At 41.8% G+C, this 13,572-nt stretch overlaps 1 protein-coding gene across 3 annotated transcripts in view; it reads left to right on the forward strand.

Moving 5' to 3' along the window:
- The window catches only part of pcloa (piccolo presynaptic cytomatrix protein a), a 97,614-nt gene that overhangs the window by 41,873 nt on the left and 42,169 nt on the right, over positions 1-13,572 (forward strand). For all 3 annotated transcript variants that reach the window (XM_062994718.1, XM_062994716.1, XM_062994717.1), the window contains exons 6-8: positions 199-1,730; positions 3,584-5,633; positions 13,380-13,448. In XM_062994718.1, the coding sequence (XP_062850788.1) occupies positions 199-1,730; positions 3,584-5,633; positions 13,380-13,448 (3,651 nt within the window). The remainder of the gene's footprint in view (positions 1-198; positions 1,731-3,583; positions 5,634-13,379; positions 13,449-13,572) is intronic.

Genomic DNA, 13,572 nt, shown 5'->3' on the forward strand with positions numbered 1-13,572 from the left:
TTTAATTCAGATGCATGTCTCTGCATGCTACTTCTTGTTCTCTTTTTTTCAGTTTTTCTCCATTTTGGCTTTACATTTTCCTTTATCTGGCAAAAGGTATTTTGTTGGACATTGCATGTTTGGACATTACTTGATCTTTATTGGTGTATTACCAAATATGTATGGAGTGATATTATTTACAGTGTGGACTTTTAACAGGTGAAGCTGTGGACTACTCAAGCAAAGCCACTGGGGCATTTACCGGAGTTACACTCCCACAGTACACCCAAGCCAGAATTACGTCATCTGTTGGAACTCACTTTGGATCTTCTAGCGTCCTGAGATCCTCAAATGGTGTTGTTTACTCCTCAGTATCAGCGCCAGTTCCTTCCACATATGCTATAACTACCCAACCGGGATCAATATTTAGCACAACATACAACTCTTTGTCAGGCATGCACACCAGTGACACAATGCCATCATTGTCAAATCTGCAGAATCATCCTCTTACTAGATCGCATAGTTTTCTCTCCACCATTGTGACCACAGCAGAAAAGCAAGATTACATGCCCTTAAACTTGGAGATAGGTGTTGGTAAGAATATGTTCTCCCCTAGTGTTTCAGAAGTAGCTCCTATAGTAACCACAGCAGCAGCACTGGACTACACAGATGCCTCACTGGAGGCAATTGCAGCTTCATTAGAAGCTTTGTCCTCACCTATGATTCCAGGTGATGAACAGTACCAAATGGAGCGTGAGCTACTTGAACTAGAGAAGATCAAACAGCACCACCTTGCTGAGAAACTAGAATGGGAGAGGCAAGAGATCCAGCGCTTTCGTGAGCAAGAGCAACTCCTGGTCCAGAAGGAGCTTGAGGAGCTTCAAGCCATGAAGCAGCAGATCCTGTGCCAACAGGAGGAAGAGAGGCAAGCACACCTAATAATGCAGAAAGAGACATATGCTCAGCAACAGGATCAGTTGGAACAGATTCAGAGGCTCCAAGAGCAGCTTAGGCAGCAGCTAGAGGAACAGAAATACAGGCAAATGTATCCAGATGAGCAGACGCCTATTTTGGGGACAGACAGAAAGATGGACAGTGGCTGTCAGACTGATGAAGAAGACAATACAGAGAAAGCCTACTCTGTGGGTAGAAAAAAGAAGAGTGCCAAAAAGAGTGTAGATAGTTGTGTGCAAACAGACGATGAGGACCAAGATGAGTGGGATGTTCCTGCTCGAGGTAGACGTAGCAAGCCACGAGGTGGTAAATACAATGCAGGTGACAGCAGTGGGGTTTCAGTTCAGGCTCTTACAGAAATTTCTATCCAGACAGATCCTTCAGGAGCTCTAAAAGGACACACTGTGCAAACGGATACTAGATTTGATTTTCCTGATGCTGACAGAACTTCCCCAACGAAAAGACGTCCTACACCTTTAGAAATAAGCCAGTCTTCACACCTTAAAGCAGACTCCTCCACTCTTCAGGTTTCCTCAGCTCCCCCTAAATCTCCAAAAGTCCTTTACTCTCCAATATCTCCTTGTATGTCCCCTAGTAAATCACTTGAATTTGTGTCTTATGAAAAATCTGTTGGGGACACCAGCCCTCAGAAATGTTCTGTGGATCAATCCATATCTACTCCTTCTAGTCCCAGGGCACCAAAAGTCATTCAGAGGTCAATGTCTGACCCCAAACCTATGAGTCCAACTGCAGAAGAGAGGGCAACATCCAGTTTCCAGTACTCAGAGGGCTATACTGTGAGTATATTTTCAATTCCTTTTAATGTTATCAAATTGTAATCTAGCTTGGTTGGCGCAGCAATTATGATAGTCCACCACCACTAAGATCCAGGTTTAAATCTCAGCAGTAGTTTTTGCGTGTGGGGGGATTGTTGAAGCCTTGCGATGTGTTGGTGCCCTGTCTGGGCCATTACAATCCTGACCAGGATTAAGCAGTTCATAAAAATGAATTTAAAAAATGAATATGTTTGTAGGTCCTGTTAGTCATATACAATTAATAACAATTCTGTTGCCAATTTATTAGTTTCACCTTACTGGTTTTTACACTACCTGTTTTTTAGTTACTAGTAACTGGGCCCTGCTTAGGGGCCCAACAGCAGTGGGCCTTGAACCACCAACCTTCTGATTACTAGACAAGCACCTTAACCATTGAGTACTGGTCTAGTAATCAGAAGGTTAGTGGTTCAAGGCCCACCGCTGTTGGGCCCCTGAGCAGGGCCCTTAACCATCAATTGATTAAATTGTATTGGGTCATAATTGTAAGGTGCTTTGATCTGCTTAATGCCTTAAATGTTTGGAGGCCTTGTCATTATTAGTTTGAACTTAAAAAAGCACTTGCAGATATGACATCAAAGCAGTTACATTTATATTGTGGCACGGCACAGCAACTCTTGTAAGTAAGTCAGCAGTCATACACTAGGTTTGGGTCTCAGTGTGGCAGAGATGAGCAATCACTTTACAGACACAAATGAGAGTGTTTAAGGAAGGAAAGGCTGATTTGGAAGGCAGAACCTGCCACCACAACAATGTGTGATCAAAGTGTCGGCAGAAGTGCTGGAAGAATAAAAATCTAAGCGTAGTTTTCTAGTATGTGTCATGGTCTCTGTAAGAATCTGCCACTGGTCACTGAAAGAATGTGTTTGCTAGCTGTACATTTGAAGGAGTTAACCTGCAAGTAACCGGTGACCTTCCTTGCCCAGTGTGCATGTCATGAATGCAGGATGGATCACAAAAGCAACATAGAATTGATGAGATGGATCACAAAAGCAACAGAGATGACTAAATTGTTAAGAAAAAAGGATGCTCAGTCTTCGAATATTCAACACATTCTTTATTTTCAGAAATGAATTTGCTTAGTCACCAACCAGGATTTAGTTACTAAATTGAGTGGATTCAAAAATAATAAGTGAATTATTTGTTTTACAACATTAAGAACTAAGTGTTGACTCCACAGATGTCAATTAAGCCAAACAATAATAAATTATGTTGTGCAAACATAACATTGATTAAGCAATTAAATAACTGTAAGACAAAAGACTTAAATTATGTTGGTGGCATTGGGTTTTGATAATTTTTTGAATAATGGTGGCTTAGTGGGTAGCACTGTCACCTCACAGCAAGAAGGTCCTGAGTTCGATACTCAGGCGGGGTTGGTCTGGGTCCTTTCTGTGCAGAGTTTGCATGTTCTCCCCGTGTTGCGTGGGTTTCCTCCGGGAGCTCCGGTTTCCTCTCCAGTCCAAAAAAAATGCAGTCAGGTTAATTGGAGACACTGAATTGCCCTATAAGTGAATGGGTGTGTGTATGTGTACGTGTGTCTGCCCTGCAATGGACTGGCGTCCCATCCAGGGGTCAATAAACAATAACCATTTAGTTTAAAAATATCATTTAATTTTCATCTAGATCTTTATCCTGGTCAGGGTGCACTAGGTGCAGGGCAGGTATTCCCTGGACAGGGCAATCCATTGCAGAGCCATCTTTTCCCCACACAGTTTGGTCAGCTGATAGTACTGCTTATATTCTATTCTTATATTAGAGGGATGAGAAACACTGGCATTTGGTAATGTTTGTATTTTTCTCTTTTTTACTTTTAGAGTAAGGGATCTCCCAGTGGAACTCCCCCTGGAACACAAAAAAAGGTAAAGAGGACTCTTCCTAACCCTCCATCGGAGGAGGAGGCTGCCAATGCTGGCTCAACAGCATACAGTACTGCCTCAGCCCGTCGCCGTCTTTGTCGAAACTCTAACATGGCAAGGGCAAAAATATTGCAGGACATCGATCGTGAACTGGACCTGGTAGAGCGGGAATCCTCCAAACTTCGGAAAAAGCAGGCTGAATTGGATGAAGAAGAAAAAGAAATAGATGCTAAATTACGATACCTAGAAATGGGTATAAATAGACGAAAAGATGCTTTACTCAAAGAAAGAGAAAAAAGGGAACGGGCATATCTGCAAAGCGTTGCAGAAGATCGTGATTACATGTCTGACAGTGAGGTGAGCAATATCCGTGAGACAAGGAGGGGTGATGGTAGAGAGGAGGTGAGTGGACTTGAGAGACCCCGCACTGCTCCGCAGTCAGAACTAGATGAGCTTGTTCCTCCACAGACAAAATATGAGTATGGCAAGTACTCTCAGTATCATTATCCTCAGTATCAGCAGTCTCTGTTCCAATCCCAACAGCCCTATCAGTCCCAATCCATCTACTCTTCTGTGCCCTCGCTTACTGCTTCACAGCAGCAGAGTTACCACCAGATGCTACTACTACAGCAGAAAGCTAGACAACAAGCTGCACTTTTAACTGAACTAGATGCCACCAAGGTGTCCACGAATTATGACAGTTCATCCTATTTGGGAGGAAAATACAGCAATCATCTTGACTTGCATGGTCTGGTGGACCGTGGAAGCATTATGGCAGGAAGTCCCATGTCCAATGTGTCAGCAGACTCTTTGTATGCTGACTTAGATCAGCATCATCAAATACCCAAAAGTTACCTGCTCTTAGAGGATGCAAGTGAACTTGCAAAGAACACGACAAGTCTTTCATCTACCAGTTATGGAATTGCTGAGAGGGAGCTGACCAAAGCAGAGTGCCTGCTGAGACGCTCAGCAGCAGATGTAGACACAGATTACCTTGGCAGTTCCTCAAGGCTTCATTCCTACGGGAGGGCCCAAGATGATGAGGACCCAATGGAAGACCCATATGAGTTGAAGCTTTTAAAGCAGCAATTGAAGCAGGAGTTTAGAAGGAGCACAGGAGGCACGGAGAGCTTAGAGCAATTGGCTGGCCTCTCGCACCACTATACTCCTAGCACAAGTGTAACCAGTGGAGGCTATAGAGCTTACCCCAAGACAGAGAAATACAGCATAAGTCGATTAACCTTGGAGAAGCAGGCAGCTAAACAGCTTCCTACATCTATGCTCTACCAAAAACACAAAAATACCAGCAACATTGGGAAATACTCCTCCATTCAGGACAGTAGGGGTTTAGACACAGACTATAGCAGCTACTTGGGATCCAGTGGTGCTTCATCAAGGTCAAGCAGATTACTACAGGATGAGATCACCTTTGGGCTTCGTAAGGGCAATACAGAACAGCAGAAGTACCTGGGTTCAACTCTAGGGGCCAATTTAGCTGGTTCACTTAACCTAAGCCAGGGTCTGAACCTGGGCGTGCGGTCATCTTTGGGAGAGGACTCGGCTTATCCCAGCGGAAGCCGTTCCCGGCCTTCATCTAGACCTACCTCTATGTATGGCCTAGATCTGTCCATTAAAAGAGACCTCTCTAGCTCTTCCCTGAGGCTTAAATCAGAAGGTGATGCTCCCTCAGAGACCTCTGCCTATCAGGCACCGTCAGGCAGGACAAAGCCCACCAGTTTGGCTATTGGTCAAGGTGGACGTGGGAGAATCCCTATAGTGGCACAAAACTCAGAAGAGGAGAGCCCACTGAGTCCGGTGGGTCAGCCGATGGGTATGGCACGGGCATCCGCTGGTCCGCTCCCACCTATATCTGCCGACTCCCGTGACCAGTTTGGGTCATGTCTCTCTCTCCAGGATACACAACAACAGCACCTTAGGGAGGATTCTACCAGAGGGTGCAGCTACCTGCTCATAGATGACTTGCAGGGCACAATGTCTGATAGTGAAGGTAACTCTTATCTACTCCGGCTTTCTTGATACCAGTTCCCACCTCATTTTTTCACTTTTCATTTGGCTTTCATCTGGTCTTTTGCTTCTCATGTGTTATTGGTGCATCTATGTACAGTGCCTTGCAAAAGTATTCAGCCCCCCTTGAACTTTTCAACCTTTTGCCACATTTCAGGCTTCAAACATAACGATATGAAATTGTAATTTTTTGTGAAGAATCAACAACAAGTGGGACACAATCGTGAAGTAGAACGAAATTTATTGGATATTTTAAACTTTTTTTAGAAATAAAAAACTAAAAAGTGGGGCGTGCAATATTATTCAGCCCCTTTACTTTCAGTGCAGCAAACTCACTCCAGAAGTTCAGTGAGGATCTCTGAATGATCCAATGTTGACCTAAATGACTGATGGTGATAAATAGAATCCACCTGTGTGTAATCAAGTCTCCGTATAAATGCACCTGCTCTGTGACAGTCTCAGAGTTCAGTTTAAAGCGCAGAGAGCATCATGAAGACCAAGGAACACACCAGGCAGGTCCGAGATACTGTTGTGGAGAAGTTTAAAGCCGGATTTGGATACAAAAAGATTTCCCAAGCTTTAAACATCTCAAGGAGCACTGTGCAAGCGATCATATTGAAATGGAAGGAGTATCAGACCACTGCAAATCTACCAAGACCCGGCCATCCCTCTAAACTTTCAGCTCAAACAAGGAGAAGACTGATCAGAGATGCAGCCAAGAGGCCCATGATCACTCTGAATGAACTGCAGAGATCTACAGCTGAGGTGGGAGACTCTGTCCATAGGACACAATCAGTCGTACACTGCACAAATCTGGCCTTTATGGAAGAGTGGCAAGAAGAAAGCCATTTCTCAAAGATATCTATAAAAAGTCACCTGGGAGACACACCAAACATGTGGAAGAAGGTGATCTGGTCAGATGAAACCAAAATCGAACTTTTTGGCCACAATGCAAAACGTTATGTTTGGCGTAAAAGCAACACAGCTCATCACCCTGAACACACCATCCCCACTGTCAAACATGGTGGTGGCAGCATCATGGTTTGGGCCTGCTTTTCTTCAACAGGGACAGGGAAGATGGTTAAAATTGATGGGAAGATGGATGGAGCCAAATACAGGACCATTCTGGAAGAAAACCTGTTGCAGTCTGCAAAAGACCTGAGACTGGGACGGAGATTTATCTTCCAACAAGACAATGATCCAAAACATAAAGCAAAATCTACAATGGAATGGTTCACAAATAAACGTATCCAGGTGTTAGAATGGCCAAGTCAAAGTCCAGACCTGAATCCCATCGAGAATCTGTGGAAAGAGCTGAAAACTGCTGTTCACAAACGCTCTCCATCCAACCTCACTGAGCTCGAGCTGTTTTGCAAGGAAGAATGGGCAAAAATTTCTGTCTCTCGATGTGCAAAACTGATAGAGACATACCCCAAGCGACTTGCAGCTGTAATCGCAGCAAAAGGTGGCGCTACAAAGTATTAACGCAAGGGGGCTGAATAATATTGCACGCCCCACTTTTCAGTTTTTTATTTCTAAAAAAAGTTTAAAATATCCAATAAATTTCGTTCCACTTCACGATTGTGTCCCACTTGTTGTTGATTCTTCACAAAAAATTACAATTTCATATCGTTATGTTTGAAGCCTGAAATGTGGCAAAAGGTTGAAAAGTTCAAGGGGGCTGAATACTTTTGCAAGGCACTGTATATGCTTTTGTGAATCAGGTATTGTCTATTTTTGTTGTTGAAATTACTGTAAATATTTTTTTTGCTTGGTTTTAATTATTTTAAATTTCATTTTCATTATAAATGGGAATGCTTTGTCATCTATCTGCTTGATGTTTATGTCTCCTTACTGTGGCTTATCTACTATTAGTTGCATTTTGTTTTGTTTTACACTAAAAGCCATTTGACTGCTGTAAGTACCTACTACGAACGTGTTGGTTTTGCCCACTTATAGTTTGGTTTATAAGCTCAACTTGGGCTTATCACAATATCACACAAATAGTTCGATATGTTTTTAAAAAATAGACATTTCTAGGAAGTCATAAAAGAAGGTTTCCAGAATTTGATTAAGAGCAAATTTACACTGATCAGCCATAACATTAAAACCACCTTCTTGTTTTTACACTCACTGTCCATTTTATCAGCTCCACTTACCATATAGAAGCAGGTATTATTTAGGTGGTGTATGTTTTGTAGCACTGCAGTGACACTGACATTGTGGTGGTGTGTGTTGTGCTGGTATGAGTGGATCAGACACAGCAGCGCTGCTGGAGTTTTTAAATACCGTGTCCACTCACTGTCCACTCTATTAGACACTCCTACCTAGTTGGTCCACCTTGTAGATGTAAAGTCAGAGACGATCGCTCATCTATTGCTGCTGTTGAGTTGGTCATCTTCTAGACCTTCATCAGTGGTCACAGGATGCTGCCCATGGGGCGCAGTTGGCTGGATATTTTTGGTTGGTGGACTATTCTCAGTCCAGCAGTGAAAGTGAGGTGTTTAAAAACTCCATCAGCGTTGCTGTGTCTTATCCACTCATACCAGCACAACACACACTAACACACCACCACCATGTCAGTCTGCAGTGCTGAGAATGACCCACCACCCAAATAATACCTGCTCTGTGGTTGTCCTGGGAGAGTCCTGACCATTGAAGAACAGCATGAAAGGGGGCTAACAAAGCATGCAGAGAAACAGATGGACTACAGTCAGTAATTGTAGAACTACTTTTATATGCTTTTATATGGTAAGTGGAGCTGATAAAATGGACAGTGTGTGTAGAAACAAGGAGGTGGTTTTAATGTTTTTTTTGTCGCTGCGGTCAGATAACCACCACCCGCTGTTTCTAGGTATAAGTAGGTCAAATAGGCGTAGTGCTTTTAGTAAGATGTTACAGTGGCCAAATGGTCAGCATGCAGCACTTCTAGTGTTAATTTTCCTGTACTTTTAAGTACAAACCCCATTCCCAAAAAATAGGGTGTTTTGTAAAACGCTTTATAAAAAGAGTCTGTGATTTGTTAATTCTATTTAACTGATGAAAGTAAAACGAAAAGATTTCCAGTGTTGTCACTGATTCATTTCAATGTATTTTGTAAATATAAGCACATTTAAAATTTGATGCCTGCTACACACTCCAAAAAGTTGGGACAGTGGCAAGTTCACCTCTGTGTTTCATCACCTCTCCTTTTTTATTGATTTTGAAACTGAGAACACAATAATTGTTGCAGTTTTTGTCTATTATTGTGTGTTATGGGACAACAGTTTGTGGTCATCACGATTCTCCTTTTCATGCTGCACCACATATTTTTAATTAGTGACAGATCTGGATTGCCATGACAGTCCAGTCAAGCACACACATACAGACAGAAGCCTGGCATCGTCTAGCTGAAATAATCATGGACTTTCTATGTGTCTCTCTAAAATCTCAATATACTCCCCCACGTCAGTGGTACCTTCACATATACAGTGTATCACAAAAGTGAGTACACCCCTCACATTTCTGCAGATATTTAAGTATATCTTTTCATGGGACAACACTGACAAAATTACACTTTGACACAATGAAAAGTAGTCTGTGTGCAGCTTATATAACAGTGTAAATTTATTCTTTCCTCAAAATAACTCAATATACAGCCATTAATGTCTAAACCACCGGCAACAAAAGTGAGTACACCCCTTAGTGAAAGTTCCTGAAGTGTCAATATTTTGTGTGGCCACCATTATTTCCCAGAACTGCCTTAACTCTCCTGGGCATGGAGTTTACCAGAGCTTCACAGGTTGCCACTGGAATGCTTTTCCACTCCTCCATGACGACATCACGGAGCTGGCGGATATTCGAGACTTTGCGCTCCTCCACCTTCCGCTTGAGGATGCCCCAAAGATGTTCTATTGGGTTTAGGTCTGGAGACATGCTTGTCCAGTCCATCACCTTTACCCTCAGCCTCTTCAATAAAGCAGTGGTCGTCTTAGAGGTGTGTTTGGGGTCATTATCATGCTGGAACACTGCCCTGCGACCCAGTTTCCAGAGGGAGGGGATCATGCTCTGCTTCAGTATTTCACAGTACATATTGGAGTTCATGTGTCCCTCAATGAAATGTAACTCCCCAACACCTGCTGCACTCATGCAGCCCCAGACCATGGCATTCCCACCACCATGCTTGACTGTAGGCATGACACACTTATCTTTGTACTCCTCACCTGATTGCCGCCACACATGCTTGAGACCATCTGAACTAAACAAATTAATCTTGGTCTCATCAGACCATAGGACATGGTTCCAGTAATCCATGTCCTTTGTTGACATGTCTTCAGCAAACTGTTTGCGGGCTTTCTTGTGTAGAGACTTCAGAAGAGGCTTCCTTCTGGGGTGACAGCCATGCAGACCAATTTGATGTAGTGTGCGGTGTATGGTCTGAGCACTGGCAGGCTGACCCCCCACCTTTTCAATCTCTGCAGCAATGCTGACAGCACTCCTGCGCCTATCTTTCAAAGACAGCAGTTGGATGTGACGCTGAGCACGTGCACTCAGCTTCTTTGGACGACCAACGCGAGGTCTGTTCTGAGTGGACCCTGCTCTTTTAAAACGCTGGATGATCTTGGCCACTGTGCTGCAGCTCAGTTTCAGGGTGTTGGCAATCTTCTTGTAGCCTTGGCCATCTTCATGTAGCGCAACAATTCGTCTTTTAAGATCCTCAGAGAGTTCTTTGCCATGAGGTGCCATGTTGGAACTTTCAGTGACCAGTATGAGAGAGTGTGAGAGCTGTACTACTAAATTGAACACACCTGCTCCCTATGCACACCTGAGACCTAGTAACACTAACAAATCACATGACATTTTGGAGGGAAAATGACAAGCAGTGCTCAATTTGGACATTTAGGGGTGTAGTCTCTTAGGGGTGTACTCACTTTTGTTGCCGGTGGTTTAGACATTAATGGCTGTATATTGAGTTATTTTGAGGGAAGAATAAATTTACACTGTTATATAAGCTGCACACAGACTACTTTTCATTGTGTCAAAGTGTCATTTTGTCAGTGTTGTCCCATGAAAAGATATACTTAAATATTTGCAGAAATGTGAGGGGTGTACTCACTTTTGTGATACACTGTATGCCCACCCATGCCATGGGCACTGATTCACCCATACCATGACAGACAGAACCGCCTGGATGGTTCCTGGATGATCTTCGTCATAGATAACGTTCATTTTACCTGAAAACAAGCTGAACCATGAACTCACCTACATTTCCACTGACATTGGTCCATCTGAGATGAGCTTGGTCCTAAAGAACTGTAGGCATTTTTGTATAGAACTTAAATACTGCTTTCTCTTTGTGTAATATAGTTGCAGTTTGCATTTTTTGATGCAGCGTTAGACAGTGTTAAGTGACAATGGCTTTTTAACGTATTCCAGTGCCTATGTGGCTATACACCAACCGGGCATAACATTATGACCACTGACAGGTAAAGTGAATAACACTGATTATCTCTTCATCACGACACCTGTTAGTGGGTGGGATATATTAGACAGCAAGTAAACATTTTATCCTCAAAGTTGATGTGTTAGAAGCAGAAAAATGTGCAAGCATAAGGGTTTAAGCAAGTTAACAAGGGCCAAATTGTGATGGCTAGACGACTGGGTCAGGGCATCTCCAAAACTGCAGCTCTTGTCAGTATCTATCAAAAGTGGTCCAAGGAAGGAACCGTGGTAAACCGGCAACAGGGTCATGGGCCAAGGCTCATTGGTGCACGTAGGGAGCGAAGGCTGGCCCGTGTGGTCTGATTGAACAGACGAGCTACTGTAGCTCAAACTGCTGAAGAAGTTAATGTTGGTTCTGATAAAAAGGTGTCAGAGTACACAGTGTATCGCAGTTGCAGGGCTGTTTTGGCAGCAAATGGGGGACCAACACAAAATTAGAAAGATGGTCATAATGTTATGCCTAATCGTTGTATTTATTACAGTAGCATTGACTGTTTCTCATGTAATGCCATCAAAGGTTATGCACATTCAACAGTGATTTCCGGCTTTGCCCTAAATAGAATGAGATCTCTCCAGATTTCCTGAAATTTTCACAATATTGTGAACAGTAGATGGTAAAAGAGTAAATTATGAAGTCTTACATTGGCAAATGTTCTTTTTGAACTGATTGGCAAATCTCTCCTAAAGTTTGGCACTAAATGGTGAGCCACAACTCGTGATTGCTTGTAAAGACTTTGGTGATATCTCATTTTATACCCAATTATGATTCTTTCACCTGTTACCAATTCACCTGTTTATTGTGGAATGCTGTAACTTCAGTATTCTACAAACTTCGCACTCTTATTTTAACCCTGTCCCAACTTTTTTGGAGTGTGTTGAAGGCATCAAATGTTGAATGTGTTTCTATTTACAAAATACTGAAAACATTTGAAATCTTCAAGAGAATTAACAAATCACAGCATCTTCATTTTATTGTATTTTACGAAATATCAATAAAAGTGTCATGTGTGTAACTAAGTGGCCTTGTGTAAATGCACATTACCCAGCCTCACAGTTTTGTTTCATTTCTAGTCTAGCTCTTTAATAACAAAAGAAAAGTACAATGGTGTCCAATCTATTAATGCAATTTATCATTCAGAATTCACTTGCAAACCTGCCACAATTTATAATTACCTCAGCTTCCAAATTATTAAAAAATTCATTAACAGTTAAGGTGATGTAACACAGGGGTAAACACCTCTGTTCCAACTTTTTTCAGTGGTTTGCAGGCATCAAATTCAAGTGTTAATTAGTAAAAACATAGGAAATATTTTCATCGTATATGTGTCTGTAAAAGAAAGGTTCATACGAATGATCAAATTACAGATTGTCACAGGTGTTTGCCAATCACAGATTTATAAATCACCAATATGTTTCATTGCATTTGTCCCAAATTTTGGGTTTGTACTAAAATAGCTCTTCATATACCAAGAACAATGTAATTTTACCATCATTAAAACAACACAATCTATAAATCATCATAATATACACATTTAGAAACACTTCATGTCTAATAAGACTCTTAATATGAATTTGTATGCGATGTTGGAGGTTTACAACCATATAGATAATTGGCATAATATCATTTTATTCTCTTTTTTTGTGTAATCACATGAACAAACAGTCATCCCTCAGATATTTGTTATGCATATTTTGTCTCTTTTAGTATATTTAGTAAATCTGCCTCATTTTTTATGCACTTATGCATGTTTAAAGCATGTCCCACTGTATCACATTAGTTTTTTTAAATAAGATAACGGATTGGTTTGTTTCTGTTGCTTTCTTCCCTGCATGGCAAATAATTTGCATGTTTGCTCTTACCTCAAGCTTTTTAGATATGTTTGCTGTTATTTTTTACAACTTTATGCACACTATATTGTCAAAAATATGTGGAATAAATGATATGCTTTAACCTTTGTGGCCTTCTTTTGTTTAAGCCACAAAAGAGTAAGATGTCTAACAAACTCCTTGTCAAATATTGCCACTTTTGGCCAAATAGTGTGTATCAGACATGTTACTATATGAATGTATCAATACATACCCTGATGTGTTTTTATTATTACACCAACACTGCCCAGCCTCAAATTTAAATTTGTTTGCATTTTTTACCTTAATAAATTATCCTATCCATAACTGCTTACTTGTAATATCATATGGTGAGCACATCATATGTTCCATCTGGTAGTAAATGCATTTACTTTGGTTACAGCACTAAGTGAATCCTTGATGGTTGTGAACAGAGATGATCCAGGAAACACACATGAAAATGTCACAGACGGTAGAGTATAACAACCTTAGATTCTAGCTCTTCCCTCCACTCCCCCCCCCCCTCCCCTCATTTTTTATTCTGTAACACCGAGCACTAAACACCTACCTACCCACTACACCATGACCACCCACCT

The sequence above is a fragment of the Trichomycterus rosablanca genome, chromosome 1 (genome assembly GCF_030014385.1).
Source record: "Trichomycterus rosablanca isolate fTriRos1 chromosome 1, fTriRos1.hap1, whole genome shotgun sequence".
NCBI lineage: Eukaryota > Metazoa > Chordata > Actinopteri > Siluriformes > Trichomycteridae > Trichomycterus > Trichomycterus rosablanca.